This window comes from Melanerpes formicivorus, unplaced genomic scaffold (genome assembly GCF_026170545.1).
Source record: "Melanerpes formicivorus ecotype bairdi unplaced genomic scaffold, bMelFor1.0.p_v2 SCAF_4, whole genome shotgun sequence".
NCBI classification, from domain to species: domain Eukaryota; kingdom Metazoa; phylum Chordata; class Aves; order Piciformes; family Picidae; genus Melanerpes; species Melanerpes formicivorus.
Genome location: NW_027142356.1, coordinates 2,408,607 through 2,435,458, shown reverse-complemented (window position 1 = coordinate 2,435,458; position 26,852 = coordinate 2,408,607). Strand labels below are relative to the sequence as shown.

Below are 26,852 nucleotides of genomic sequence, written 5' to 3'. Positions count from 1 at the left end.
ACAGGTTGCCCAGGGAGGTGGTGGCAGCCTCCTGCCTGGAGGTGTTTGCAGCCAGGCTGGATGTGGCTGTGAGCAGCCTGCTGTAGCGTGAGGTGTCCCTGGCCATGGCAGGGAGGGTTGGAACTGGCTGAGCCTTGAGGTCCCTTCCAACCCTGACAATTCTATGAGCTTCTTGCTCAGTTCTGTGTTTAATGCTGGAGAAAGACAGGGAAAGATAAAAGAAAGGAAAGAAAAAAAGCAGATCCATTTCATTATGTTGTCATTAGCAACAACAAATTACAGAGGAGCATGCCAAATGGGATTTATTCCACAACAGGCTTTGGTTTAGAGAATTAACTCCAAAATGGCAAGTGTGCTCAATAGGAGAGTGCAGGCCTAAAAAGCTCAAACGCTCTTTAATAAAAGGAACCTGGTGGTGACCTTAAAGATGAGAGCATTCTGCTTCCTTAGAAGAAAGGCAGAGGAGCTAATAGTCACAGACAGTGCAAGATGTGATTTCAGCCTCTGATCATCTCTTCCAAATCAGTTCCAGTTTAATCAACATATACATTTATGATAGAATCATAGGAAAGGGAGATAAAAATAGCTGTAGCCAAGTTCATGAGGCTGCTGCTGATCCTTCCCCTTCATTAGTGCCATATAAAAGAGAGCTGCTGGAATAACTCTTGCTTTGAAAGGCTTCAGACTTGCACTTTATTGGAATAGGACTGTTTGAAAGTTCCCAGAGATGATGAATAAAATTGCACAAAGAAAATGCTGAAAATCTCTGAATGATTTCCCTGGAGGTATCAAAAAAAGGATTGGATGTGGCACTTGGAAGAATGGTAATAGGTTGGACTTGATGATCTCTGAGGTCTTTTCCAACTTGGTTGATTCTGTGATGCTGTGATTCTATGAACTAATCTTTCATATCTGTGTGATGGAGAAGTAATCTTTTATTTCCCATTATTATTAACCTCAGCTAGCTACCAGCTACAAGCACATTCAGCAGTGCCCAGAAAATCATGATGCACATGGAAATGTGAGAAACCATCAAGTCACCCCTCAGCCTAACAGGAAATCCAACAGACTTCCCATGAGACCTGTGGATGCTTTTCCAGTCCATCACTGGATCACTTCCTCACTGATAATTCAGCTGCTAAATGCTTTCTCATCCAGTCATCAGGAACAGTGTGGCCAGCAGGAGCAGGGAGGTCATTCTACCCCTGTGCTCAGCACTGGTTAGGCCACACCTCGAGTCCTGTGTCCAGTTCTGGGCCCTTCAGTTTAGGAAAGAAGTTGAGTTGCTGGAAGGTGTCCAGGGAAGGGCAAAAAGTTTGGAGCACAGCCCTGTGAGGAGAGACTGAGGGAGCTGGGGTTGCTTAGCCTGGAGAAGAGGAGGCTCAGGGGTAACCTTATTGCTCTCTACAACTACCTTAAGGGAGGTTGTAGACAGGCAGAGGTTGGTCTCTTCTCCCAGGCAAGCAGCACCAGAACAAGAGGACACAGTCTCAGGCTGCACCAGGGGAGGTTTAGGCTGGAGGTTAGGAGGAAGTTCTATACAGAGAGAGTGATTGCCCATTGGAATGGGCTGCCCAGGGAGGTGGTGGAGTCACCATCACTGGAGGTGTTCAGGAGGAGACTTGATAGGGTGCTTGGTGCCATGGGTTAGTTGATTAGGTGGTGTTGGATGATAGGTTGGACACTATGATCTTGAAGGTCTCTTCCAACCTGATCTGGTCTACTCCTATTCTATTCTATTCTATTCTATTCTATTCTATTCTATTCTATTCTATTCTATTCTATTCTATTCTATTCTATTCTATTCTATTCTATTCTATTCTATTCTATTCTATTCTATTCCATTCCATTCCATTCCATTCCATTCCATTCCATTCCATTCCATTCCATTCTCTGATGTTGCCTTGACAAGAAGAAACATTTCAGGCAGCAGAGTTTGTTTAAAAATATCCAAGGTAGGTTTTAGATGGTAGATGGTTATCACAGCACCACAGTACATTAGAGGCTGGAAGGGACCTCCAGAGATCATCCAGTCCAACCCCCCTGCCACAGCAGCATCACCCAAGGCAGTCTGCACAGGAATGTATCCAGGGGGGATTGGAAAGGCTCCAGAGAAGGAGACTCCACAACCTCTCTGGGCAGCCTGCTCCAGGGCTCTGGCACCCTCACTGTAAAGGAGTTTCTCCTCATGTTGAGGTGAAATCTTCTGTGCTTTTGCTGAAAAGAGATGAAAGTACACACAATAATGTTACTGTTTAGCTTTTATGCACTATGCATGTGTGCAGGCAGCACTCTAACTTTTTGTGCAGGGCAGCAGTCATGAAGTGTGATTCAGAACCACATCCAAAGTCACATAGCGTTCTGTGTGGTAAAGTGAAAAAATCCAGCTTGGCTAAACTCCAGACTGGATGCTGTTTTCCCTTGAATACCTGGAACTGGCTGCCTATGGCACATATGTAAAAGGCAAGCCAGCAGATTTTAAATGGCAGAAGATCAAGAGCTCACATTTATGAGACTTTTAAGGGACAAACAGCAGCTGTGGTAAACAGTAGTAGGATAGCTGAGCAATAAATTCAGCTATGCTGCAAATCGAGGCAAGGCACCACCTCACACAGGCAGTTAAGGGACTCATTGGATGATACTATCCTCTCCAGAGCTAATTATATGGACACTACATCTCTCTGGAGTCTTCCACCACTCCCTGCTATGTATGTTATCTGTACAGACTTCTGCTCCCACTGGAAACTACAGAATGTTTGCCGAAGGCTTCAGATGCATTGGATTTTTATCTCCTGATTTCAGCTGTATTCACCTCAAGCCTGCACATCATAGACCCATAGAATTGTTTGGGCTGGAAAAGACCTCTGAGATCATCATGTCCAACCATCAAGACCACTGATCCAGGCCAAAAAGGACCTCCGAGGTCATTCAGCTCAGCCCTTTTGCCCACTCCACCAAGTCTGTCACTGCACCATGTCCCCAAGCACCAGATCTAGATGGCTCTTAAACACCTCCAAAGATGGCAACTCAACCATCTCCCTGGGCAGCTGCTCCAGTGCCTCACAACCCTTTCCATGAAAACATGCTTCCTAATGTGCAGCCTAAACCTCCCCTGGCACAGCTTGAGGCCATTCCCTCTCGTTCTGTCATGAGTTACTGGTGAGAGGAGACCAGAGCCTACCTCTCTACAACCTCCTGCCAGGTATCTGCAGAGAGCAATGAGGTCTCCCCTCAGCCTCCTTGTCTGCAGACTAACCAGCCCCAGCTCCCTCAGCCTCTCCTCACAGCCTTGTTCTCCAGCCCCTCACCAACTCAGTTCCCTTCTCTGTCCCAGCTCCAGCTCCTTGATGTCCTTCCTGTGCTGCGGTGCCCAACACTGAGCACAGCACTCGAGGTGCAGCCTCCCCAACACTGAGTGCAGAGGGACAATCCCCTCCCTGCTCCTGCTGGCCACACTGTTTCTGATCCAGGCCAGGATGCCCTTGGCCCTCTTGGGCCCCTGGGCACACTGCTGGCTCATGTTCACCCTCCTGTCAGTCAGTGCCTCCAGGTCCAGGTCTTATTCCCCCCTACAGCTCTCCAGCCATTCCTCCCCAAGCCTGCAGCATTCATGGGGTGGTTGTGGCCCAGGTGCAGGACCTGGAACTTGGACTTATAGAAGCTCACACAGATGTCCTGAGCCCATGGGTCCAAGCTATCCTGGTCCCTATGTAGAGCCTCCATATCCTCCAGCAGATCATCAATCCCTCCTAATTTTGTGTCATCTGCAAACTCAGAGGGTGCCCTCATCCAAGTCACTGATAAAGAAATTGGTCAGGGGCTGGTCCTAGTCCTGAGACCTGGGGAACATCACTTGTGACTGCCCTGCAACAGTAAACCAATGCCCTGCCTGCATATCTAAATGGTCTGTGCTTAGCTGGATGATCTGACGTGAAGCTGAAGCCTGATGACACACTGAACTCTGTCACTGAGTGGAGAAAATGTGGATTGCTTTTTTTCCAAACACTTCAGTTTAAAATGACCTATTAGTTTCAACAGAGGAGTAATAATCACATATAATAAACCCCAGGACACTTGCCACTGGGAGTAACATCATTTCACAGAATAAATGTTACTTTTCAGTCTGTTCACTGTAATCATTAGAAAAAACCACAGGGTGAAGGGTCAATAACATGCAGTGTTTTTAAATGGCATTTGCTTCTTAAACATTCACTTTCCTCCTTCTTTTTTCACTTGCCCACTACATGGCAAGGGCCATTCAGTGCTTCATTTCTATGCTTCATTCTGTTTTCCCTGTCTGCTTTCACCATTTCATTTACAGAGGTTTGTTTTATTCATGAAAGTCGTAGAGCAGCTGCTCTCCATCCAAGATAATCTCATTTTAGGGCTGTCCCACATCAGCCTGGGTTAGTGAAGGAATTGTATTGTACAGAAAGCGCTGTGGTGGGTTGAAACTACCCCTCAACATCAGATTGCCAGAGCAGATCAGTGGAAGCAAATAAAGCTCTATTTACAAGGAAAATTACAATCTACAACAGAATGCAATGAATATGTACAAAATGAACACGAGCCAGCCTTCTTGCCCAAGGGGCCAAGAAGGGCCAAGGGCATCCTGGCCTAAATCAGGAACAGTGTGGCCAGCAGGAGCAGGGAAGTCCTTGTGCCCTGTGCTCAGCACTGGTTAGGCCACACCTTGAGTCCTGTGTCCAGTTCAGGGCATAGCCTAAAACTGCCACACTCCTCAATTTAAGAAGGACATTGATACACTTGAATGTGTCCAGAGAAGGGCAACAAAGCTGGGGAGGGGTCTGGAGCACAGCCCTGTGAGGAGAGGCTGAGGGAGCTGGGGTTGCTTAGCCTGGAGAAGAGGAGGCTTAGGGGAGACCTTATTGCTCTCTACAACTCCCTGAAGAGAGGCTGGTCTCTTCTCCCAGGCAGCCAGCACCAGAACAAGAGGACACAGTCTCAAGTTGTGCCAGGGGAGGTTTAGGCTGAATATTTGGGAAAGGTTCTTCCCAGCAAGAGAGATTGGCCATTGGGATGTGCTGCCCAGGGAGGTGGTGGAGTCCCCATCCCTGGAGGTGTTCAAGAGGGGATTGGATATTGCACTTGGAGCCATGGTTTAGCTGTCAGGAGGTGTTATGTATCAGGTAATAGGTTGGACTTGCTGATCTCTGAGGTCTTTTCCAACCTTATTGATTCTATGATTCTATGCTGTGATACCTGCTCCCAAGACTTCCTGCATTTCCATGCTGTTCTCTCTTGACTCAGAACAGAACTAATTCTGTTCAGTGATTTTACTTTTCAGCTCAGTCTCTTGCAGCTGCACTTTCTGAAGTTAACAGCATGTTTTCCCAGACAGAGCCTCCTTCTAGCAGTGGTAACACTTGATCTAGTTAGTGCCAAGGGGTGACCTGCAGACCAAGTTCACCAATAAATCTTGTGTACCACGCAGGGAGTACGAAGTGCATGGCTGACCCTGTGGGGACTAGTGGACAGAACAGGTCACCCTAAACTGAATAAGGAGGTATCCATTCCATATCTGTCATACTCAGTATAAAGCTGAGGGATCACAAGGGTCAGTCTGCTTCTCCCTTTATTCAGTGACTAGCATCTGAGGAGGACTCTGTCCTTTCTGCTTTCTGTCCCCAGACATGAGTTTCTGAATCAAGTGCCTGTTGTTGAGCGCAGTCTGGGACTTCTGCCACAGCATCAGTGGTGAAGGAGATAAATTGCCATCAAAAAGGTAGGGTTCAGTATTGGGTTTATACATATTATTATATAAAATAACATATTACATTTATCTCTATATAATACAGATGTGTATAATATATCTGTAGTGTACATAGAGAGATATTTCATTGTATTGTTTTGGTTTTCATTAATGTAGTTTTGGTTTTCTTTACCAATTACTAAGTCTCTCATAGAGTCAAAGAATCAGCCAGGTTGGAAAAGACCTCAGAGATCATCAAGTCCAACCTATTAGCTAATACCTAACACCTCCTGACAACTAAACCATGGCTCCAAGTGCCACATCCAATCCCCTCTTGAACACCTCCAGGGATGGGGAATCCACCACCTCCCTGGGCAGCACATCCCAATGGCCAATTACTCTTTCTGGGAAGATCTTTCTCCTCACCTCCAGCCTAGACTTCCCCTGGTGCAGCCTGAGACTGTGTCCTCTTGCTGTGGTGCTGGCTGCCTGGGAGAAGAGACCAACCCCCACCTGACTACAACCTCCCTTCAGGTAGTTGTAGAGGGCAAGAAGGTCTCCTCTGAGCCTCCTCTTCTCCAGGTGCTCTGCCGTATTCCCTTTCCTCTTTCCTTTTGGGGAGGCAGAGGGGTTAATAGAGTGCCTGCCACTTGTTCAGTGGTCAGCTCAGTCCTATCCCTTGACACATGCCCTGCAAGGAAAACTAAAACCTAAGGGTTACAGAGAAGGTGGCTTTCCATCTCCATAGCCAGCACAACGTATTTACATCTTAGTAAATCTTAGTTTCCATTTTCTTGAGCATATAAAGCTGTAGATCTCACCTCTGCAAGCTCCAGAGGCTGGATAGAAAGAAGGGGTCTAAGAGGAAAAAGCAATACTGCTTAAAAAAAAAACCCTAATCCATAATGTTCTTAGTTAAAGATAAGAATTTCAAAGAATCAGAACAAAGATAAATTCTACCACCAGGAATTTCCAGTTTACAGACTGCCTATTTACACAGGCCAGTGTCTGACTATTTACCCTGCAAAAGTTGTTACTTGCATAGTAATCAAGCCCACACTTACTACAGCTGTTGCAGAGTGAATGAGCCCTCTTCTCAGCTAAACAATGAGGGGGTTCAGTCAAATCAGTCCTGTAAGCATCAAGACCAAGCAGCAGAGACGATGTGAGGTCTGGGGAGAGAGGCTGACAGCTGAATCCAGCTAGGCAGAGAAAAGCTTCTCCTGGCCAGAATAAAAGCCAAGGGCTTGTCCACATACACAGTTGTTTCTTTTCAACTTCCTAAGGTTTACGTGCTAAATCCACTATGTTAAAGTGAACTTCCAAGTTCAACTCATCATATGCAAGGCAGTCTTTGGAATACCCATGTCCACACTTGCCTTGGTTAGGAATATCCTTAGCCTTTAGCGGTCCACAGGCTCTATAGCTTACTTGCCCACACAGTGCAGCTGCTGATTCAACTGCAAAACAACAGGTTTGAATGTTGTAAGAGACTAAATCTTATCTCTCTCTTGATGTAAATCAACAAAGATAAAATCACCTTTGCTCCTCACCCAGACAACAGCTGCCCAGGAAGCGGATGTTGAAAAGACCCTCTGGAATGTTCAAGAAAGGATAAGATTGCTGTGAAGGACCTGCCTGCTGGGTCAGCTCTGCCTGCTGATTGCACACCTGGCAGATGCATTAATCTGGCTAGGGGGTGGGCCAGGGGGAGCTGCGCTCTAGCAGCTCAAGCAGAGAGAAACAGGCAGAGAGAGGAAAAGACCCCACCATGCAGCCTGGAAGCAGCAGATTGGGAACCCACTCTCCATGTCCTAGGTTTTTCCTGCTGTAAGAAGAAAAGAACTCACAGAGAAGAGGAAAAAACATCTTTACTGAAGACACCACATGCTGGAGGCTGCTCAGAGGAGGACTTGGACTTTGGGATCTCTCCCTCCCTTCCTCCAGGGAGGACAGCACAAGCCAACAAAGATGACCTTTCCTCCAAGCCAAAGCAGAGGCATCACTCCTCAGACCTTCACCAGCAAAGTCCTCTTTGTGGGGTGGGGGGAGCTGGGGTGTGATAATATGATTCCATTCTAGCCCTCTCTCTCTTTGTCTATTTTCTCTCCCTCTCTCTCTCTCCCTTATTCTGTTCTGTCCACTTTATTCTGTTAATAAACAGCCTGGCTTTTGGTATTTGGCCTTGTTTGTGCATTTGATTCCACAACATGGGAATGTTCTAAAAAAAACCGAGTCTCTCTCCCTCTCTGGACTGAGACAAATGCCCAACAACAAAGCTATTACACTAAATTTCTCCTTTTGCAGCCAGTGGGTGCTGGGGGCATGGCTATTGTGCAGTTCATTCCCTGCCACCCACAGGAATATAGAGAGGGATGATTACTGTCCTGCTCTGAGTAACTCTTCCTACTTGAGAGGCTCCTGCTGCTGCTTTTACCCATCTGACATCACACTCCAAATGAATGCTGCTATGCTGGCAGAACCTGTAACAAGCTGCCTGAGGTGACAATCTTGTTTTGAACCTGTGGTGGGCTTGAAATTACCCCCCAGATGATTTGGAGAACTACCCCCAAAATAAAATTACCAGACTTAGCTCAGTTTGGGATGAAAGCAAATGAAGCTCTGTTCACAAGCAAACTACAACATAGAAATACAAAATGCAGTGAATCAGTACAAAATTCACATTAGATGGACAATAGAGAGGTATTTACCATTTATAAACCACACAAAAACTCCTCAGACCCCTCTGGATAGATCCAGGGGACTGTTCACCTCCATCCCTCCTTCCTGTTACCTCACACAGGAGTCAAAACAGAGATCCCCTGGCAAGGCCACAGGAGAGAGAGAGAAGATGCAAGAGAAGCAATGGAAGAAGAAGAAAGAAAGAACTGTTTCTGCCTCTGCTCTGTATCCCATTAGTAATCCAATGAATTCTATAGACCTTAGCATGGTTTTCCTTTTACATCCAATGGTCATTTATTTTACTTTCAGTCTTTGCAGTTCAGGGACTAGGCTAAAGTTCCTCCTTCAACCTGCAACAGAACTCCACACACTAAAAGAAGAAAATGACCTTTCCTGGCAGAATTACAGTCTCCAGGCAAGGAAAATGGTGGGAAATAGTCTCTAGGCAAGGAGAAATAGTGATGGTGAGGCCTTTTTAATCTTGACTTTCAGCTTTTGTTGGTTGGTTGCTTCTCCAGGAGAGAGGGGGACTGTGGGTTTGGCTTACTTGGTTCTTTCTTGGTTATTGGGGTTTTGAGTCAGAACCCTAAAATAAGCTGTTTACTTTCCTGACAGCACATACATTGTAACTTCAAAAAGTGGCAATCATTTTCAAGTGTCTGAAAAGAAACCATGAAGAAAATGTATTTTTCTTCTCATTAAAATAGAGTGTTTTTCTTTAGGAACACAACAGGGGGGTTGTTTCTGGTCGATGGTAGGCTGAACATGAGCCTGCAGTGTGCCCAGGCAGCCAAGAGGGCCAAAGGCATCCTGGCCTGGATCAGGAACAGTGTGGCCAGCAGGAGCAGGGAGGTCATTCTGCCCCTGTACACTGCACTGGTTAGGCCACACCTCAAGTCCTGTGTCCAGTTCTGGGCCCATCAGTTTAGGAAGGAGGTTGACTTGCTGGAACAAGTCCAGAGAAGGGCAACAAAATTGGTGAAGGGTTTGGAACACAGCCCTGAGGAGAGGCTGAGGGAGCTGGGGTTGCTTAGCCTGGAGAAGAGGAGTCTCAGGGGTGACCTTATTGCTCTCTACAACTCCCTGAAGGGAGGTTGTAGGCAGGCTGTGCTCCAGACCCCTCCCCAGCTTTGTTGCCCTTCTCTGGACACCTTCCAGCAACTCAACATCTTTCCGAAACTGGGGGGCCCAGAAATGGACACAGGACTCAAGGTGTGGCCTAACCAGTGCTGAGCACAGGGGGAAATACAGATTGTATCTCAATAACAGGAACACTGTCAGCTGTAAATATATTTTGAGGAGGGACACAAGGAGCAAAAATATTGATGAGCTTCAAATAGAAGTTTGAGGGTTAATTCTTTGAGAATCACAGAATTATTTCAGTTGGAAAAGACCTCTCAGATCACTGAGTCCAAGCATAAACCTAATGGCCTTTAAACCATGTCTACATGTTGGTTTGAACACCTCCAGGGATGTTGGCTCCACCACCTCCCTGGGCAGCCTGTTCCAGTGCCTGACCACTCTTTCAGTAGTATTTTTGCCCCCTAATGTCCACTCTGAACCTGGCACAAATTCAGACCATTTCTTCTTGCTCTGTGACATCCTCCTCCTTGATGACAAGCAACAAGAGCAGAGGAAATGGTTCCAAGCTGCAGCAGGGGAGTTTCAGGCTGGATGCTAGGAAATCTTTCTTCCTGGAGAGGGCTCTCAGCCATGGGAATGTTCTGCCCAGGGCAGTGCTGGAGTCCCCATCCCTGGAGGTGTTCAAGCAGTGTGTGGAGCTGGTGCTTAGGGACATGGTTTAGTGTTGAGCCTTGAGTGCTGGGTTGAGGGTTGGACTGGATGAGCTTGGAGGTCTCTTCCAACCAGAAGTTTCCTGTGATTCTGTGATAGTAGGGGAAAGACACTCACCCCCACCTCACTCCAGCCTCCCTTCAGGTAGTTGTAGAGAGCAATAAGGTCTCCCCTCAGCCTCCTCTTATCCGGACTAAATAATCCCAGTTCCCTCAGCCACTCCTCATAAGACTTATTCTCCAGACCTTTCACCAGCTTTGTTGCCCTTCTCTGGACACAATCCAGCAACTCCATGGCTCTCATGTAGGTGGAGGTTCCACCTTTTGGGCTGTCCTGCATATTTCCTAACCGCTTTTGTACATACAGGATTCAGTTCCACTGGTCTGCATGCACATTGAAGGATGTCAGTAAGCACCCATGCATGATGGTCTTTGAAGGGACAATGTGTAAATTGTTTGTAATTTTCTGTTTGTTTAGGGTTTTGGTTTGTTTGTTTCATTGTCCCTGGTTCAAGAGGGACAGGGATCTGCTGGAGAGAGTCCAAGGGAGGGCTACAAGGATGTTGAAGGGACTGCAGCACTGCCTGGTGACGAGAGGCTGAGAGCCCTGGGGCTGTTTGGTCTGGAGAGGAGAAGACTGAGTGGGGATCTGATCAATGTCTATCAATATCTGAGGGCTGGGGGTCAAGAAGGAGGGGACAGGCTCTGCTGAGTTGCATCCTGGGATAGACAAGGGGTAATGGATGGAAAATGCAGTGCAGGAGGTTCCACTGCAACATGAGTGAGAACACAGAGCACTGGAACAGTGTTTGTGGAGTCTCCTTCTCTGGAGACTTTCCAGACCCATCTGGATGTGTTCCTGTGTGACCTGCATATGATCTTGCTCTGGCAGGGGGCTTGGACTGGAAGATCTCCTGAGGACCCTTCCAACCCTTACCATCCTGTGAGCCCGTGATTGGGTGTGGCCGGTTGACGTTGCCCCCTTAAGAAAGGGAATATGGTGGACGGAAGTTGGTAAACGGAAGGAATAATCTAAACTATTTCATTGGTGAAGTGGGAGGAAGCACCTTCTGAACTGGGAGTGAACTGAGCATTTCCAGGACTTTTCTATCAGTCTTGCTTCCGCCTCTCCACAGTGCAGCAGCTCTCTGTCTGTGCTGGGCTTTCTGCCAAGGCTCCGGCCTTGAAAAACTGATAAGGCCTGTATTAACTCCTTTCCAATTAACACAAACTGCTTCTAACTTTTTTTCCTCTCTTTTCTTTCTCTTTCTATCCCACTCTGGGGAAAGGGGGGGAGAGAGGGGAGAGCGGAGGTGGGGAACCCCCTCTGCCGAGGGGGCTCACTCTCATTTCTGTGTTACTCTGTTGTATATCTTTGTATATATTGTAGATATTGTAAATTTGTAAATATTCCCCTGCATACCCTACATTGCTTTGTAAATGTAGCTCCACTGCCTTGCTAATTCAGCTTGTGAGTTTTTTTTTTTTTTCCTTTCCCTTCAAGTTTCTTTCCCTTTGCCTTACAAGGGGGAAGGGAGGAGGCTTCTTGACCTTACCCTTCCACCCCACCACATTTTTATTTTTTCATTGAGTTAAACAAACAACATCTTTTGATGAACAGCTGCATTCCTGGTTGAGAAAACAAGAAGTTAGGAGTGACAAAGGCATACCTCTGTTATGAAGGACTTGGCTGTGGAGGGGTTCATGATGAGGATGGCTCGTCTCAGGGTGTCCCGGTAGCGGTTCAGTTCCTCTATTCGCATGGTGGCGAAGAGCCCAGTGATCATTTTGTTGATGTTGTTTTCTACTTTCTGCAAAGCCACATCCATTCCCTGCTGAGACACTTTGTCCAGAAACTCTTGTATTCCACGGATATCTGGGAATATCAAAAGCCAAACAAGGTGTTAATTGATTAAGTGTGGGGGGGAAATAGACACAAATTGAATCCTGTCTCTCCTGATGTGAATCAACAAAGACCAAATCACCTTTGCTCCTCGCCCAGATGATAGCTGTCAAGGGAGGGGGTGGTGAGCAAATATCACTGGATAAGGACCCTCTGGAATGAGCATAGCCAAGATCACCTCTACCCACCAGCTACCCTGGGAAGGGAGGATGGTGCAAAGGGTACAATGGATTCACCACCTGGACACATACCTGAAAAGCTGTATCAAAGACCTGAGCAATGCCTGCTCAGGAGGAGAAAAACTGAGAAGGAAATACAAGGAGAGAAAAGGAGACACAGGAGAAAAGACATCACCATGGAGCCTGGAAGCAGCAGACCAGGAGGAACCCTCTCTCTGTGTCCTAAGATCTGCCTGCTGCAACTCATGGAGCTGAAGAGGCTCCTCAGGGTAGGACTTGGACTTGGACTTGGACTTTGGGATCTCTCCCTCCCCTCCTCCAGCAGAGGACAGCACAGCCAACAAGGATGACCTCTCCTCCACGACAAAGAGGCAGCAGCCTTCCTCCAGGGACCCAAACTGTCTTAGGGGTGGGGGGTGTGGTAATAGAATTCCTTTCCCATTCTCTCTCCCTCTTCTCTCTCTCTCTGTTTCCCCCCTCTCCCTCTCCCTTCTTCTGTCCGCTTTATTCTGTTGATAAATAACCTCGAGGTTGTGCAGTCTCTCTGGAGATATTCCAAGCCCACCTGGATGTGTTCCTGTGTGATCTGCTCTAGGTGCTCCTGCTCTGACAGTTGGACTGGATGAGTTTTCAAGGTCCCTTCCAGCCCCTAACATTCTATGACTTATACAGGGCTGGGGGAGGGGCAAAGGCTAGATTTCCTTCTCGTGTTGGGTGGGCAAATATGGGGTGAAGACTCAAAAGCATTTATGCTACTGAAAGCACCTCAGATGCACTTCACATGTGACGTGAGAGGCCAGCAAAAGGCTGGAAATTCAGTCTGAAAGCAGACTGCAGGTATGGCTGAACATGATAAACTTGAAGGCCTGGCAGAGATGTTACCCAGGAAGGCATAAACTACCAGGAAAAGACTCGAGGCTAGCACTTAGCAGGGTCTATTTTGGCAACAGCATTGGGTAACTCCAAGACAAACCACACAACATAGTGGAGCATCTCACTCTTTCCTTGACCAGGATTCCAGTAGCTACATTCTCATAGGAGAAGGCTGACTGGAGACAGCTTGTAGAAGAACTGAAGTTAAACATTTTAAGATCATAGGAAATAATGAAAAATAACCTATTTTGAGAGAAAAAAAAATACAGTGAGGAAATCTCCTGTGGAGATGTCATGTGGATTTCATATGGGAACTATGGAGAGTGAAATGATAAGACTAAGATGTGGCTCTAGCAACTGTGGCAGATTATTATGGAACTGAGGTGGGAGCCAGTGTGGGGAGGTGGGGGGGAAAATTGCTCTGAAGGTAAGATTCTGACAGACAGATAATTTTGGCACTTGGCTTCAGGTTGTGCCAAAAAAAAGGTATCTGAGAAGATCTCTGCCCTGGTGAGGCTGCATATGGAGTATTTGGCCCAGTTCTGGGCCCCTCAGCTCAAGAAGGACCTCAGGGAACTGCTTCAAAGAGTCCAGCACAGATCCACAAAAATGCTGAAGGGAGTGGAACATCTTCTTTATGAGGAGAGCCTGAGGGAGCTGAGGGCTCTGTAGCTTGGAGAGGAGGAGCCTCGGAGGTGACCTCATTGATGTTGATAAAGCTGTGGAGGGTGAGTGCCCAGAGGCTGGAGCCAGGCTCTGCTGGGGGATGCCCAATGCCAGCAAAAGGGGCAGTGGTGGAAGCTGAGGCAGAGGAAGTTCCATGGAAACAGGAGGAAGAATTATTTCCCTGTGAGGGTGACAGAACCCTGGAAGAGGCTGCCCAGGGGGGTTGTGGAGTCTCCCTCTCTGGAGATATTCCAAACCCACCTGGACGTGTTCCTGTGTGACCTGCTCTAGGTGCTCCTGCTCAGGCAGGGGTTTTGGACTGGATGAGCTTTTGAGGTCACTTCCAACCCCTAACATTCTGTGACTCTGTGATTCTGTGATTCAACGTTTCACAGAAGTCTCAGGAGCCTTGTCAAGAAGATCTTAGATATTCACACCTTGATCTGCTTATTTTCAGCAGGAAAACAAAATTCGGTCCCCAGATCTGAGGGAGTGCTCTGTCTCCCCAACAGAGATGTACTAACTAGAGAGTATTACAGATCCTTGCCCTCCACTGACACTGAGATTACAAATGACAAAGAAATAGCCATGTGACAGCTCATAATCAAACAGTGCACATCAATGATCCAACACTGTCAGTCGTGGAAGTCAGACTGTCACAATCAGCAAGTCAGATTTCTTGTCTAGAGCTCTAAAATAGCAGAGGCTGGAAAGACAGAAGTGGTATTTTAGGCACCTAGGCTATTTTAGGCATTCAGTACTGCAGCCTCATTCTTCAGCCCCTGTCAGAAAGGCAGTATTACTAACCACTTGAAAAATAGTTTGAGCAGGAATAAAATACATGCTTACCCTAAAAATAAAGTTCCATAGGAGAATCAGATACTAATTACAGCTTCTGTTTGGTAGCTAAATCAGGAAAATTAAATTCAATCTAATCAGAGGTGTTAGACATATTTTTTTTGCCATTTAAAATACCAATTTAGGAAGACATTATCTGAACTGCTACAAATATGCCTACTTCTATGCAAATGATGAGATAAATCATTTCTTGCTTTAACCCTTTCACTCTAGAGATCCTCAGGCTTATCCACTCAGAATTACTCACTACTGAAATCAATGGAATGAAACTGGATAAACTGTCCAGTTGGAGTTTTAATTGCCTGGCCTACAGGAATGCTGGGAAGGGACTTCATAAGGTGTCAGGTAGTGATAGGAGTGGGGGGAATGGAGCTAAACTAGAGGGAGGTGGTGGCAGCCTCATCCCTGGAGGTTTTTGCAGCCAGGCTGGATGTGGCTGTGAGCAACCTGCTGTAGTGTGAGGTGTCCCTGCCCATGGCAGGGGGGTTGGAACTGGATGATCCTTGAGGTCCCTTCCAACCCTGATGATGGGGATGCTGGTTGACAGCTGGCTGAACATGAGCCAGCAGGTGGCCAAGAAGGACAAGGGCATCCTGGCCTGCATCAGGAACAGTGTGGCCAGCAGGAGCAGGGAGGTCATTCTTCCCTGTGCTCAGCACTGGTAAGACCACACCTTGAGTCCTGTGTCCAGTTCTGGGCCCCTCAATTCAAGAAAGATGTTGAGATGCTGGAAGGTGTCCAGAGAAGGGCAACAAAGCTGGGGAGGGGTCTGGAGGACAGCCCTGGGAGGAGAGGCTGAGGGAGCTGGGGTTGCTTAGCCTGGAGAAGAGGAGGCTCAGGGGAGACCTTCTTGCTCTCTACAACTCCCTGAAGGGAGGTTGTAGCCAGGTGGAGGTTGGTCTCTTCTCCCAGGCACCCAGCACCAGAACAAGAGGACACAGTCTCAAGCTGTTGCAGGGGAGGTTTAGGCTGGATGTTAGGGAAAGGTTCTTTCCAGACAGAGAGATTGGCCATTGGGATGTACTGCCCAGGGAGGTGGTTGAGTCACCATCCCTGGAGGGGTTCAAGAGGGGATTGGATGTGGCACTTGGAGCCATGGTTTAGTTGTCAGGAGGTGTTGGGTGACAGGTTGGCTCCATGATCTGTGAGGTCTTTTCCAGCCTTACTGATTCTATGCTGCACCAGGGGAAGTTTAGGCTGGAGGTGAGAAGAAAGTTCTTCACTGAGAGAATCATTCACCATTGGAATGTGCTGCCCAGGGAGGTGGTGGAGTCCCCATCTCTGGAGGTGTTCAAGAGAGGATTGGATGTGGCACTTGGTGCCATGGTCTAGTCATGAGGTCTGTGGTGACAGGTTGGACTCGATGATCTTTGTGGTCTCTTCCAACCTTGGTGATACTGTGAGACTGTGATGGTTCTGTGGTTCTAAGTACAAGGAACACATGTAGATAGGATCTAGACACATCATCAAAGTGCCTGGGGGAAAAGTTACTTAGGATATGAAAGTCATTTTAAAAACTTAAATTCTATAGCTTTAAGTCCTACATTCCTCTTCAACACCACAACAGGGTAAGCAGGAACCAGCAAAAAACAACACCCAAATTGTGTCCTTTCAAAACAAGAACAGATTTTCATTGGACCTGAAGGTACAAGCATCCTGGATGGATTGAAATTCGGCATAACTTGTGTTATCCCAGAAGTCAGGGTATGGGATCAGATGGCTTTGCTTGCCATGAATACCTGCAAATGCAAACAATGGAACAGGTACAATGAATCTCCCTTCACCAATGAAAGGGACAAAAGGGACATGTATACGATATCCTAGGTGACCACATCAGCAGTTTGGTATCTGTGTAAAATGATCTTAGGAAAACAGAATCAGGACAAAAGAAAGGATACCAGGATTCATAAAACTTCTTTAAAAGTCCTGCCTTTGGCAGATGGAGAGGGTCCAGAGAGGGCCACAAGAATCATTAAGGGGTTGGAGCAGCTCTGCTACAAAGCCAGGCTGAGGGAGCTGGGGTGTTCAGCCTGGAGAAGAAAAGGCTCCAGGGAGACCATATTGTGACCATCCAGTACCTGAAGGGGGCTACAGGAAGGCTGCAGAGAGGCTGTTTGCAAAGGCCTGCAGGGACAGGACCAGGGACAATGGCTTCAAACTCGAGCAGAGCAGATTGAGATTGGATGTAAGGAACAAGAGGGTGGTGGAACACTGGAAGAGGTTGCCCAGGGAGGTGGTTGAGGCTCCTTCCCTGGAGATATTGAAGGTGAGGCTGGATGAGGCCCTGGGCAACCTGATCCAGTTGGGGATGTCCCTGCTGACTGCAGAGGGGCTTGGACTGGATGACCTTTGGGGTCCATTCCAGCCTGGACCATTCTGTGATTCTATGATTGATACAACACAAAGGTGTGGGGAGGAAATCAGCAGGGAGTTTGCTTACACCTCATCATACCCAGTTGAAGAATGGAGGCTTTGGTGATGCTCACCTGCTGCTATGGAGCAGCAGACAGCACATAAACCCCCCCCTGCTATTGCAGTGCCACTTAAATCATCACGGTGCTTTCAATATTTCATCAGGAAGTCACTAGCAATGATCACACCCCAAGCATATGCCAAAGAACAGATGCTGCCCCTGAATGGGCTGCATTATCTTTCCTGCCTGGATTGTCTGGAAGCGGCACACAGCTCCCCTGCACTGTGGAATCATCTTCCTAATAGATAAACTCCTTCTGCAGAAAAACCTGGCAGGAAACCTGCGGCACAGATGGCTGTGTCCCCCTCCACAGTCTGCTGTGGAGACACGGCACTGCTCGTGTCTGGGACACAGGTGTTTCTTGCCCTGAATTTGCTAGCCAACCTGTTGCCCAGCCAGAAGATGCATTTCTATTGTCTGTTTATGTCAGATGAGTCACTCATTTCCAAAAAGTGAGAAGAGCTACCTGCTCTCACCACTGTTCATTTAGAGCTGACCCAGGGACCCCAACCCCCTGGCTGGGGGACCAAGTCTCTCTGCCTAGCTGGGCGAGGTTTGTTTGTTCACCCTGGGGGCTAGGTTCCTATCAGCCCACCCCCTCCAGGCGTGGCTGTAACCTGGCACACACAGATTTGTCACAGTATCACAGTATCACTAAGGTTGGAAGAGACCTCAAAGATCATCAAGTCCAACCTGTCACCACAGACCAAGTGCCACATCCAATCCCCTCTTGAACACCACCAGGGATGGGGACTCCACCACCTCCCTGGGCAACCCGTTCCAATGACGAATGACTCTCTCTGTGAAGAACTTTCTCCTCACCTCCAGCCTAAACCTCCCCTGGTGCAGCTTGAGACTGTGTCCTCTTGTTCTGGTGCTGGTTGCCTGGGAGAACAGACCAAACCCTTCCTGTCTACAACCTCCCTTCAGGGAGTTGTAGAGGGCAATGAGGTCTCCCCTGAGCCTCCTCTTCTCCAGGCTAAGCAACCCCAGCTCCCTCAGCCTCTCCTCACAGGGCTGTGCTCAAGGCCTCTCCCCAGCTTTGTTGTCCTTCTCTGGACACCTTCAAGTCTCTCAATGTCCTTCCTAAACTGAGGGGCCCAGAACTGGACACAGGACTCAAGGTGTGGCCTAACCAATGCAGAGTACAGGGGCACTATGACTTCCCTGCTCCTGCTGGCCACACTATTCCTAATGCAGGCCAGGATGCCATTGGCCCTCTTGGCCACCTGGGCACACTGCTGGCTCATGTTCAGGCAGCTGTCAATCAGCACCCCCAGGTCCCTCTCTGTTTGGCAGCTCTCCAGCCACTCTGACCCCAGCCTGTAGCTCTGCATGGGGTTGTTGTGGCCAAAGTGCAGCACTCGGCACTTGGACTTGTTGAATGCCATCCCATTGGACTCTGCCCATCTGTCCAGTCGGTTGAGGTGCCTCTGCAGAGCCTTTCTACCCTCTAACTGACCAACATCTGCTCCTAACTTGGTGTCATCTGCAAACTTGATGATGACTGACTCAATCCCCTCATCCAGATCATCAATGAAGATGTTTAAGAGGATGGGGCCCAGTACTGATCCCTGATCCTGTATCAGTTATTGCAGACCTGATCTGAGGAAGAACTTACAAAATAAAGCAGAAATCAAACTGAGCTCAGGCACCTAAACTCAGATTGTCTTTTACTGAAGGCTCTTTTCAATACTGCAGAAAGCAGAAGAAACTGTTAAGTATCTTAAATGATGCTGCAGAGCCTGCTGGCAGCAGAGATGAGCATCCTGTGTGTTCTACACCTGAATCTTCTTAAATGGCCAACCTGGCAGGAGCACTCAGACCTCCCCTGTGTGGCAGTTTTAGGCTGATGCCTGGGAAATTTCCACCAAATCTTGAGTAGAAAGTGGCAGAAAGTAGATAAATAACTATTGGATGTAGAGGGCAAATAATGACAAGGGGTAAATGGTCCCAGTGGTCTGATAACTGAAAAGTTAATATATAAATTATATATTATATATGAGTTTATACTATGTTTATACTATAAGTTTATACACTATAACCTTATAAACTTATTTTATAACCCTATAATAATGTTATATATGACAGTATAAACTAACTCTTGCTCTTTTTCAGCTCTTGGCTCTAGCTGATACCAGCTGGTGGCTTTTGGTTGGCTGTCACTGACCTTAGCTGCATTCTCCTTGTGGCTGAGTACTAACAGCTACTCTCTGCTTCTCTCCTCTTTCTCTTTCCCTTGTTGAGAGTTGGGGAGAGGGGAAAGCTATTGGTAGCCCCCTGGTTTTGACCAGGGGGGTTCTTGTGCTGTTTATGAATTGCAAATATCTGTAAATAGTGGATATTTTGTGCAGAGTCATTGTATTTTCTATTTCTAGCTTGCAGTCTTGCTTGTCACAGAGCTTCATTTGAAGGGATTGGATGTGGCACTTGGTGCCATGGTCTAGTCATGAGGTCTGTGGTGACAGGTTGGACTTGTAATGCAAAAGTGACCAGCTGTGTGCAGAGCCAGGTGACAAGGAGAAGGTGCCAGTATTTTCAGGGGATCAGGAGGATTTACAATCCTCAGCTTTCCTTGATGCCAGATTACAGGAAAAAAATGCAGTTCTGCTGCCTTTTCATTGAGCTCTTTACACTGTGTGTGTGATAAAACTGGAAGAAGAAGATTCCTGACTTCCATGACCTGATTGCAATGAAAAATTAAATTGTAGTTCTTACACCAGGGCCCTTTTATCACTGGATCAAATGTTTCTCTTGCTTTACTCTCTCTGGCCCTCTGTAACTTTGCTTTGTCATCTCTGTTTCTGACTGGAGGAATAATTTCAGAGGGAGCAAGTCCCCTAAATCCATCTTGGGAAGAGTCTAATGATCAGGATGCCACTGAAGAAAAATCCGCGGTGCCTTGGGCATCTCCTGTGAGGAAACTGGTCTCTGCATACAGTGATGAGTTCATAAGCTGGACAAAATTAGGAATAAATATTAAAGAAACATCTTACATGCTAAGTAGAATCATAGAATCACAGAATGGTCTGGGCCAGAAGAGACCTCCAAAGCTCATCCAGTCTGACCTCCCAACACTCAGCAGGGACATCCCCAACTAGATCAGGCTGCCCAGGGCCTCGTCCAGCCTCACCTTCAGTATCTCCAGGGAAGGAGCCTCAACCACCTCCCTGGGCAATCTGTTCCGGTGGTCCACTACCCTCATACTAAAGAACTTCTTCCTAACATCCAATCTCAATCTGCTCTGCTCTAGTTTGAAGCCATTGTCCCTGGTCCTGTCCCTGCAGGCCTTTGCAAACAGTCTCTCTGCAGCCTTCCTGTGGCCCCCTTCAGGTACTGGCAGGCTGCTATTAGGTCTCCCTGGAGCCTCCTTTTCTCCAGGCTGAACACCCCCAGCTCCCTCAGCCTGGCCTTGTAGCAGAGCTGCTCCAACCCCCTGAGCATTTTTGTGACCTCCTCTGAACCCTCTCCATCAGCTCCATGTCCTTCCTGTGTTGAGGGCTCCAGACCTGTACACAGTACTCCAGGTGTGGTCTCAGCAGAGCAAAGTGTCAGAATCACCACTCTGGCTCTGCTGGCAGTGCTGCTTTGGATGAGGTACTCAAATGCACTTATTAAAAGTGAGAAATCTATGTTAGAAATAGATGCAAGCTTCTAAAAAATCTTCAGATCCCTGTATGACCAGAAGAGAAAGATGACACTGCTGATTAACTGTCATAAATTCATCTAGCATTGCATTCCACCTCAATTACAAGGCACTCCCTCAGCCCTTTGGGTATCTCAGACCCAGCTTAGTCATTAGCTCATCCTCTGACACCATTTTAATCTGAGAACATTTTCCTCAGTGTCCAGATGATAAATACCAACTGCTTCAGCTGTGGCAGTAAAGGTGAAGGCACCTGTCAGAAATATTCCCTGGCTGATTTAAACAAAAGATCACTTTACTTGAACAGTTGATGAGAACAGCCGTTGTGTAACAAACAGCACCACTCAAAGTCTTACCATCGAAGCTTTGTAAGCCTAGCAGAGTGATTCTTTCCTACACAGTGATGGTTATCACCCTGTAAGCAACTATTAATTATGGAAATGTACTGTACATAAGGGAGATGTGCAGCTCCAGTCAGTCTAATGGTGCCTCTCCTCGCTTCCAGCCTTGAGCAGGGTGTTCACAGTCCTCTGCTGATATTTATTAACGTGGCTGACACCCAGATGGAGGAGACCCACAATTTAGCATGATGATTGAGCACACTGGGAACTGGGCAGAGAGGAACTTAATGAGGTTCAGCAAGGATAAATGCAGAGTCCTGCATCTGGGCAGGAGGAATAAACTGCAGCAGTACAGGCTGGGAGGGGATCTGCTGGAGAGCAGCCCTGGGGAGAAGGAGCTGGGAGTGCTGGTGGACAACAAGTTCTGCATGGGACAGCAATGTGCCCTGGGGGCCAAGAAGGCCAATGGGCCTCTGGGCTGCATTCAGAGGAGTGTGTCCAGCAGAGCCAGGAAGGTTCTCCTCCCTCTCTACTCTGCCCTGGTGAGGCCACACCTGGAATATTGCATCCAGCTCTGGGCTCCCCAGTTCAAGAGGGACAGGGATCTACTGGAGAGAGTCCAAGGGAGGGCTACAAGGACACTGAAGGGACTGCAGCACTGCCTGGTGAGGAGAGGCAGAAAGCCCTGGGACTGTTTAGTCTGGAGAGGAGAAGGCTGAGAGGGGATCTGATCAATGTCTATCAATATCTGAGGGCTGGGGGTCAGGAAGCAAGGCACAGGGACAGCCTCTGCTCAGTTGTGCCCTGGGATAGACCAAGGGGCAATGTATGGAAACTCCAGCACAGGAAATTCCACCACAACATGAGGAAGAACTTCTTTCCTGTAAGGGTCCCAGAGCACTGGAAAAGACTCCTTAGAGATGTTGTGGAGTCTCCTTCTCAGGAGCCTTTCTATCCCTGTCTGGATGTGTTCCTGTGTGACCTGTGCTGGATTCTATGGTCCTGCTCTGGCAGGAGGGTTGGACTTGATGATCTCCAGAGGTCCCTACCAAACCCCAACATCCTCTGATCCTGTGATTCAGTAACTGTACTTCATCATACTTTTACAGCAGTGGGCTTCCCTCTCATCAGCCAGCTTCTATATGATTCAGTGAATAATAGTGAGGTGGGGGGTGGTGGGGAAAAAGAAAGAGAATCTCCATCTCTCTTTCACGTTAGCATTTGGAAACTGAGGATTGCCTCAAGGATTTCAGTTGAATGATCCAGGTTCAGAGAACATAAGAACAGCTCAAACTCACTGTAAGCAAATCCAATGTCAAATATTCAGTTACACGTGAAATCTCACTTACACTGCCAAAATCCCTAGAATCTAACTGCTGCAGTCACTCTCCTGCAAACAAGAGATGGGACACCTGCATGGGATGGCAAAATACTTTCCAGGGACCAACTGCACTCCGCAAAGAGCAAAACAAGAACATTCCATGTGTGCCAAGAACAACATCCTGACAGGTTGTTATTCCAGTACCTGAAGGGGGCTCCAAGAAAGCTGGGGAGGGACTTTTGAGGGTGCCAGGGAGTGATAGGACTGGGGGGAATGGAGCAAAACTAGAAGTGGGGAGATTCAGATTGGATGTTAGGAAGAAGTTGTTGCCCAGGGAGGTGGTGGCAGCCTCATCCCTGGAGGTTTTTGCAGCCAGGCTGGATGTGGCTGTGAGCAACCTGCTGTAGTGTGAGGTGTCCCTGCCCATGGCAGGGGGCTTGGAACTGGCTGAGCCTTGAGGTCCCTTCCAACCCTGACAGTTCTGTGATTCTGTAGTGTGGCATTACTTACATGTCTATGCAATCCTCATTTTAAAGGTCAGTGCAAATGTCATTTCCATTAGCTACTTTGTGTCTCATGCCATACATCAATTATTAGAGATTATCTTTTAATTCTGAAACCCAAATATAGATAGTCTGAAGTGGATGAATTGAGCAGGGGAAGAGATCCTAAGTTTTGCAAGACTTAAATTTCCAGCCATACTGGTGATTAGCATCAGATTTTTCCTTTGAGTTTCAGGAAAGAAAGGGGGGGGGGGGGAAAGCCAAGGATAAAAAAGCTATATAAAATTGAAGCTACAACTAAGCCTGAAGAATATCCTCTACCACCTTAGCTTCTGGGAAATAGAAAGGGAGTAAGATTGTGATCACCCCTGACTCGTGGAGGCTGACAAAGCAACTTATTCTACAGTCCCATGCTTGTGGCTGTGTAATCTGCTCTCTACCTCTTCACTCAATTTCTTTTTGACTGGAGTTTCTGGTAGAGATTTCCAAAAGGCTTCTAGGAGCTGCCTTTGAGTAAAACAACCTCTTTCAAATGAAAAGGTTGGCCTTGTACAGTGCCTGAAAAACCAGTAATAGTTCTGTTCATCCCCAGCATTTGCTCTCCTTTCACAAATCCCATCAAGCTTTAAAAAACTGAAGTTCAATCCCACACAATTAGAAAACAGAGCTCTGTGCCCCTGCCTATATATCTGCCTTTATTGAAAAGCAAGTTATCTATACTGGTGTGTGTTATGGTATACCACCTTTACCTGTAGGTCACTACTGCTCCCCACTGCTTTTCATAAGCTTGAGGAACCATGCATCCCCTTCCAAAGAGGTGGTGAGGAACACTGCAGTGTCTGTCCTTGCAGTAGAATCACAGAATTGTCAGGGTTGGATGGGACCTCAAGAATTATCCAGTCCCAACCCCCCTGCCATGGGCAGGGACACCTCACACTACAGCAGGTTGCTCACAGCCACATCCAGCCTGGCTGCAAAAGCCTCCAGGCAGGAGGCTGCCACCACCTCCCTGGGCAACCTGGGCCAGGCTCTCACCACCCTCATGGGGAACAACTTCTTTCTAACATCCAATCTCAATCTACCCATTTCTAGTTTTGTTCCATTCCCCCCAGTCCTGTCACTCCCTGACACCCTCAAAAATCCTGCACCAGCTTTCTTGTAGCCCCCTTGAGACACTGGAAGGCCACAATTAGGTCTCCTCAGAGCCTTCTCTTCCCAGACTGAACAGTCCCAACTCCTTCAGTCTGTCCTCACAGGAGAGGTTCTCCAGCCCTCTGCTCATCCTCCTGGCCCTTCTCTGGACACCTTCCAGCACCTCCAGATCCTTCCTGCAAGAGAGGCTTGTGGTTTTAGGCTTCTGCCTTTAAAATTTAGCTGCAGATTTTGAGCAGAAAAGCATTAAAAAAAAACACAACTCACTACTGGGTGTGAAAAGGAAAAGAAAAGGTTATCCTAAACAAATTCATTGGATAAATATCTGGGATAACAGGAGCTGCACCAGATCAATTCTTCCCTTTTCCCATTCCTCTTCTTCTCTTCTCTTCTCTTCTCTTCTCTTCTCTTCTCTTCTCTTCTCTTCTCTTCTCTTCTCTTCTCTTCTCTTCTCTTCTCTTCTCTTCTCTTCTCTTCTCTTCTCTTCTCTTCTCTTCTCTTCTCTTCTCTTCTCTTCTCTTCTCTTCTCTTCTCTTCTCTTCTCTTCTCTTCTCTTCTCTTCTCTTCTCTTCTCTTCTCTTCTCTTCTCTGATTTGCTTTGCTTGGGAGGGAGATAACGTGCTTCTGGCTGGCCTTGGAGTAAGTCTAACCCATGGCTTACTCTGAACTCCTGTCTCTTGGTACAGGGAGGCTTGGGGGGGCAGTGGAAAGGCTTCCCTGGTCTCTGCCCAGGCGGTTTCCTGTTGTTTTCTAATTGTCAATCTCTGTACCATATTGTAACTCCTGTATGTTTTGTACATCTCCATTGCCTCCCATTGCAGAGTGTAGCTCTTGCTTGTAAACACAGCTTCATTTGCTTCTGACTGAGCTGCTCTGGCTTAAAGGTTGATGCGGGGGGCGGGGGGAAACTTTGACCCACCACAGGGCTCCAGAACTGGACACAGTGCTCCAGCTGTGGTCTCAGCAGAGTGGAGCAAAGAAGGAGAACCACCTCCCTGGCCCTGCTGGATATGTTTCTCTTGCTGCAGCCCAGGCTCTGCTTGGCTCTCTGGGCTGCAAGTGCTCACTGCTGGCTCCTGTTGAGCTTCTCATCCACCAGCACCCCCAAAGCCTTTTCTTCAGGGCTTCTCTCCAGCCAGTCCCTGCCCAGCCTGTATCAGTGCCTAGGATTGCCCTGACCCAGCTGCAGGACCTTGCCCTTGAACAACATGAGATTGTCCTGGGCTCAGCTCTGCAGCCTGTCCAGGTCCCTCTGGATGGATCCTTCCTTCCAGCTGTCAGCTGCACCACACAGCTTGGTGTCCTCAGTGGACTTGCTGAGGGTGCACTCAATAGTCCTACAGGAGGTCAGACTGGATGACCTTTGGAAGTACCTTCTGGCCCAAACCATTCTATGATTCTACTTACTCTCTGACTGTGCATCAATACCCTCCTCATTATTTTTTCCAGTTGAATAAAAGTATATGCTACAGCAAGAGGAATATCTTGGGAGTGGCCTCCTGCTGCTGTGAAGAATGTAAGTTACAAAGTGATGATGGTAACCTGAGGTTTAGAAATATTCTAATAAAAGTTTGCTATGTTGTTCCTGTCTCTCTGCTTCCTCTTAGTCTTGACTGGTTAAAACTCACAGGGAAAAGCTTTCTCTTCAATTTATGATACTGTCTGACGTTTATGATATTACTATGCCTAATTCATTCCTTTTTTTTTCTAGTGATGGTATATTATCTTCCATCCCACATGCTATGTACCTTGTTCAACAGATTCTTCTCTTGATAACTGTTTATTTATTTAGGTGACAGAACATTAGCTTATGAACTCAATTTGAATACTTCTGAGAAGATACTCAAACAATATATTGAGATTTGGAAAGGACTTAGTAATGGAGTTTAGTATTCTTAAAATAAGATCATGTGCTTAAAATAAGTCCCTTTACAGAGTCACAGAATGTTAGGGACTGGCAGGGAACTCAAAAGCTTATCCAGTCCAACCCCCCCTGCCAGAACAGGAGCACCTAGAGCAGGTCACACATCCCCCAGCAGAGCCTGGCTCCAGCCTCTGGGCACTCACCCTGCACAGCTTTAGCAACAGCAATGAGGTCACCCTCAGGCTCCTCTCCAAGCTACAGAGCCCTCAGCTCCCTCAGGCTCTCCTCATAAGGAAGATGTTCCACTGCCTTCAGCATTTTTATGGCTCTGTGCTGGACTCTTTGAAGCAGTTCCCTGAGGTCCTTCCTTAACTGAGGGGCCCAGAACTGGACACAATATTCCAGATGCAGCCTCACCAGGGCAGAGTAGAGAGGGAAGACAACCTTTCTTGACCTACTGGTCTCAGCCTTTCTAACCCACCCCAGGATGCCATTGACCTTCTTGACCACCAGAGCACATTGCTGGCTCATGGTCAGCCTTCCATCCACCAGGATCCCCAGATCCTTTTCCCCTTCACTGCTCTCCAACAGGTTAGTCCCCAACCTATCCTGCTCCATGAGGTTCTTCTTTCCCAGGTGCAAGACTCTCCCCTTGCCCTTGTTGAACTTCATTCCATTTCTCCCTGCCCAGCTCTCAGCCTGTCCAGGTCAGGCTGAATGACAACACAACCCTCTTGTGTCAGCCACTCCTCCCAGTTTGGTGTCAGTGCTGACAGTGCTCTCTGTGCCCTCATCCAGGTCATTGATGAATATTTTGGACAGCTCTGGTCCCTACACTGCAAAGTTCACCCCTAAACCATAGCCCCAAGCACCACATCCAAATCA

At 47.6% G+C, this 26,852-nt stretch overlaps 1 protein-coding gene across 1 annotated transcript in view; it reads right to left on the bottom strand.

Annotated features, from left to right (window-relative positions):
* Positions 1-26,852, bottom strand: part of GRID2 (glutamate ionotropic receptor delta type subunit 2) — a 474,774-nt gene that overhangs the window by 430,342 nt on the left and 17,580 nt on the right. The window contains exon 2 of the mRNA XM_068171063.1: positions 11,859-12,064. Coding sequence (XP_068027164.1) covers positions 11,859-12,064 — 206 coding nt within the window. The remainder of the gene's footprint in view (positions 1-11,858; positions 12,065-26,852) is intronic.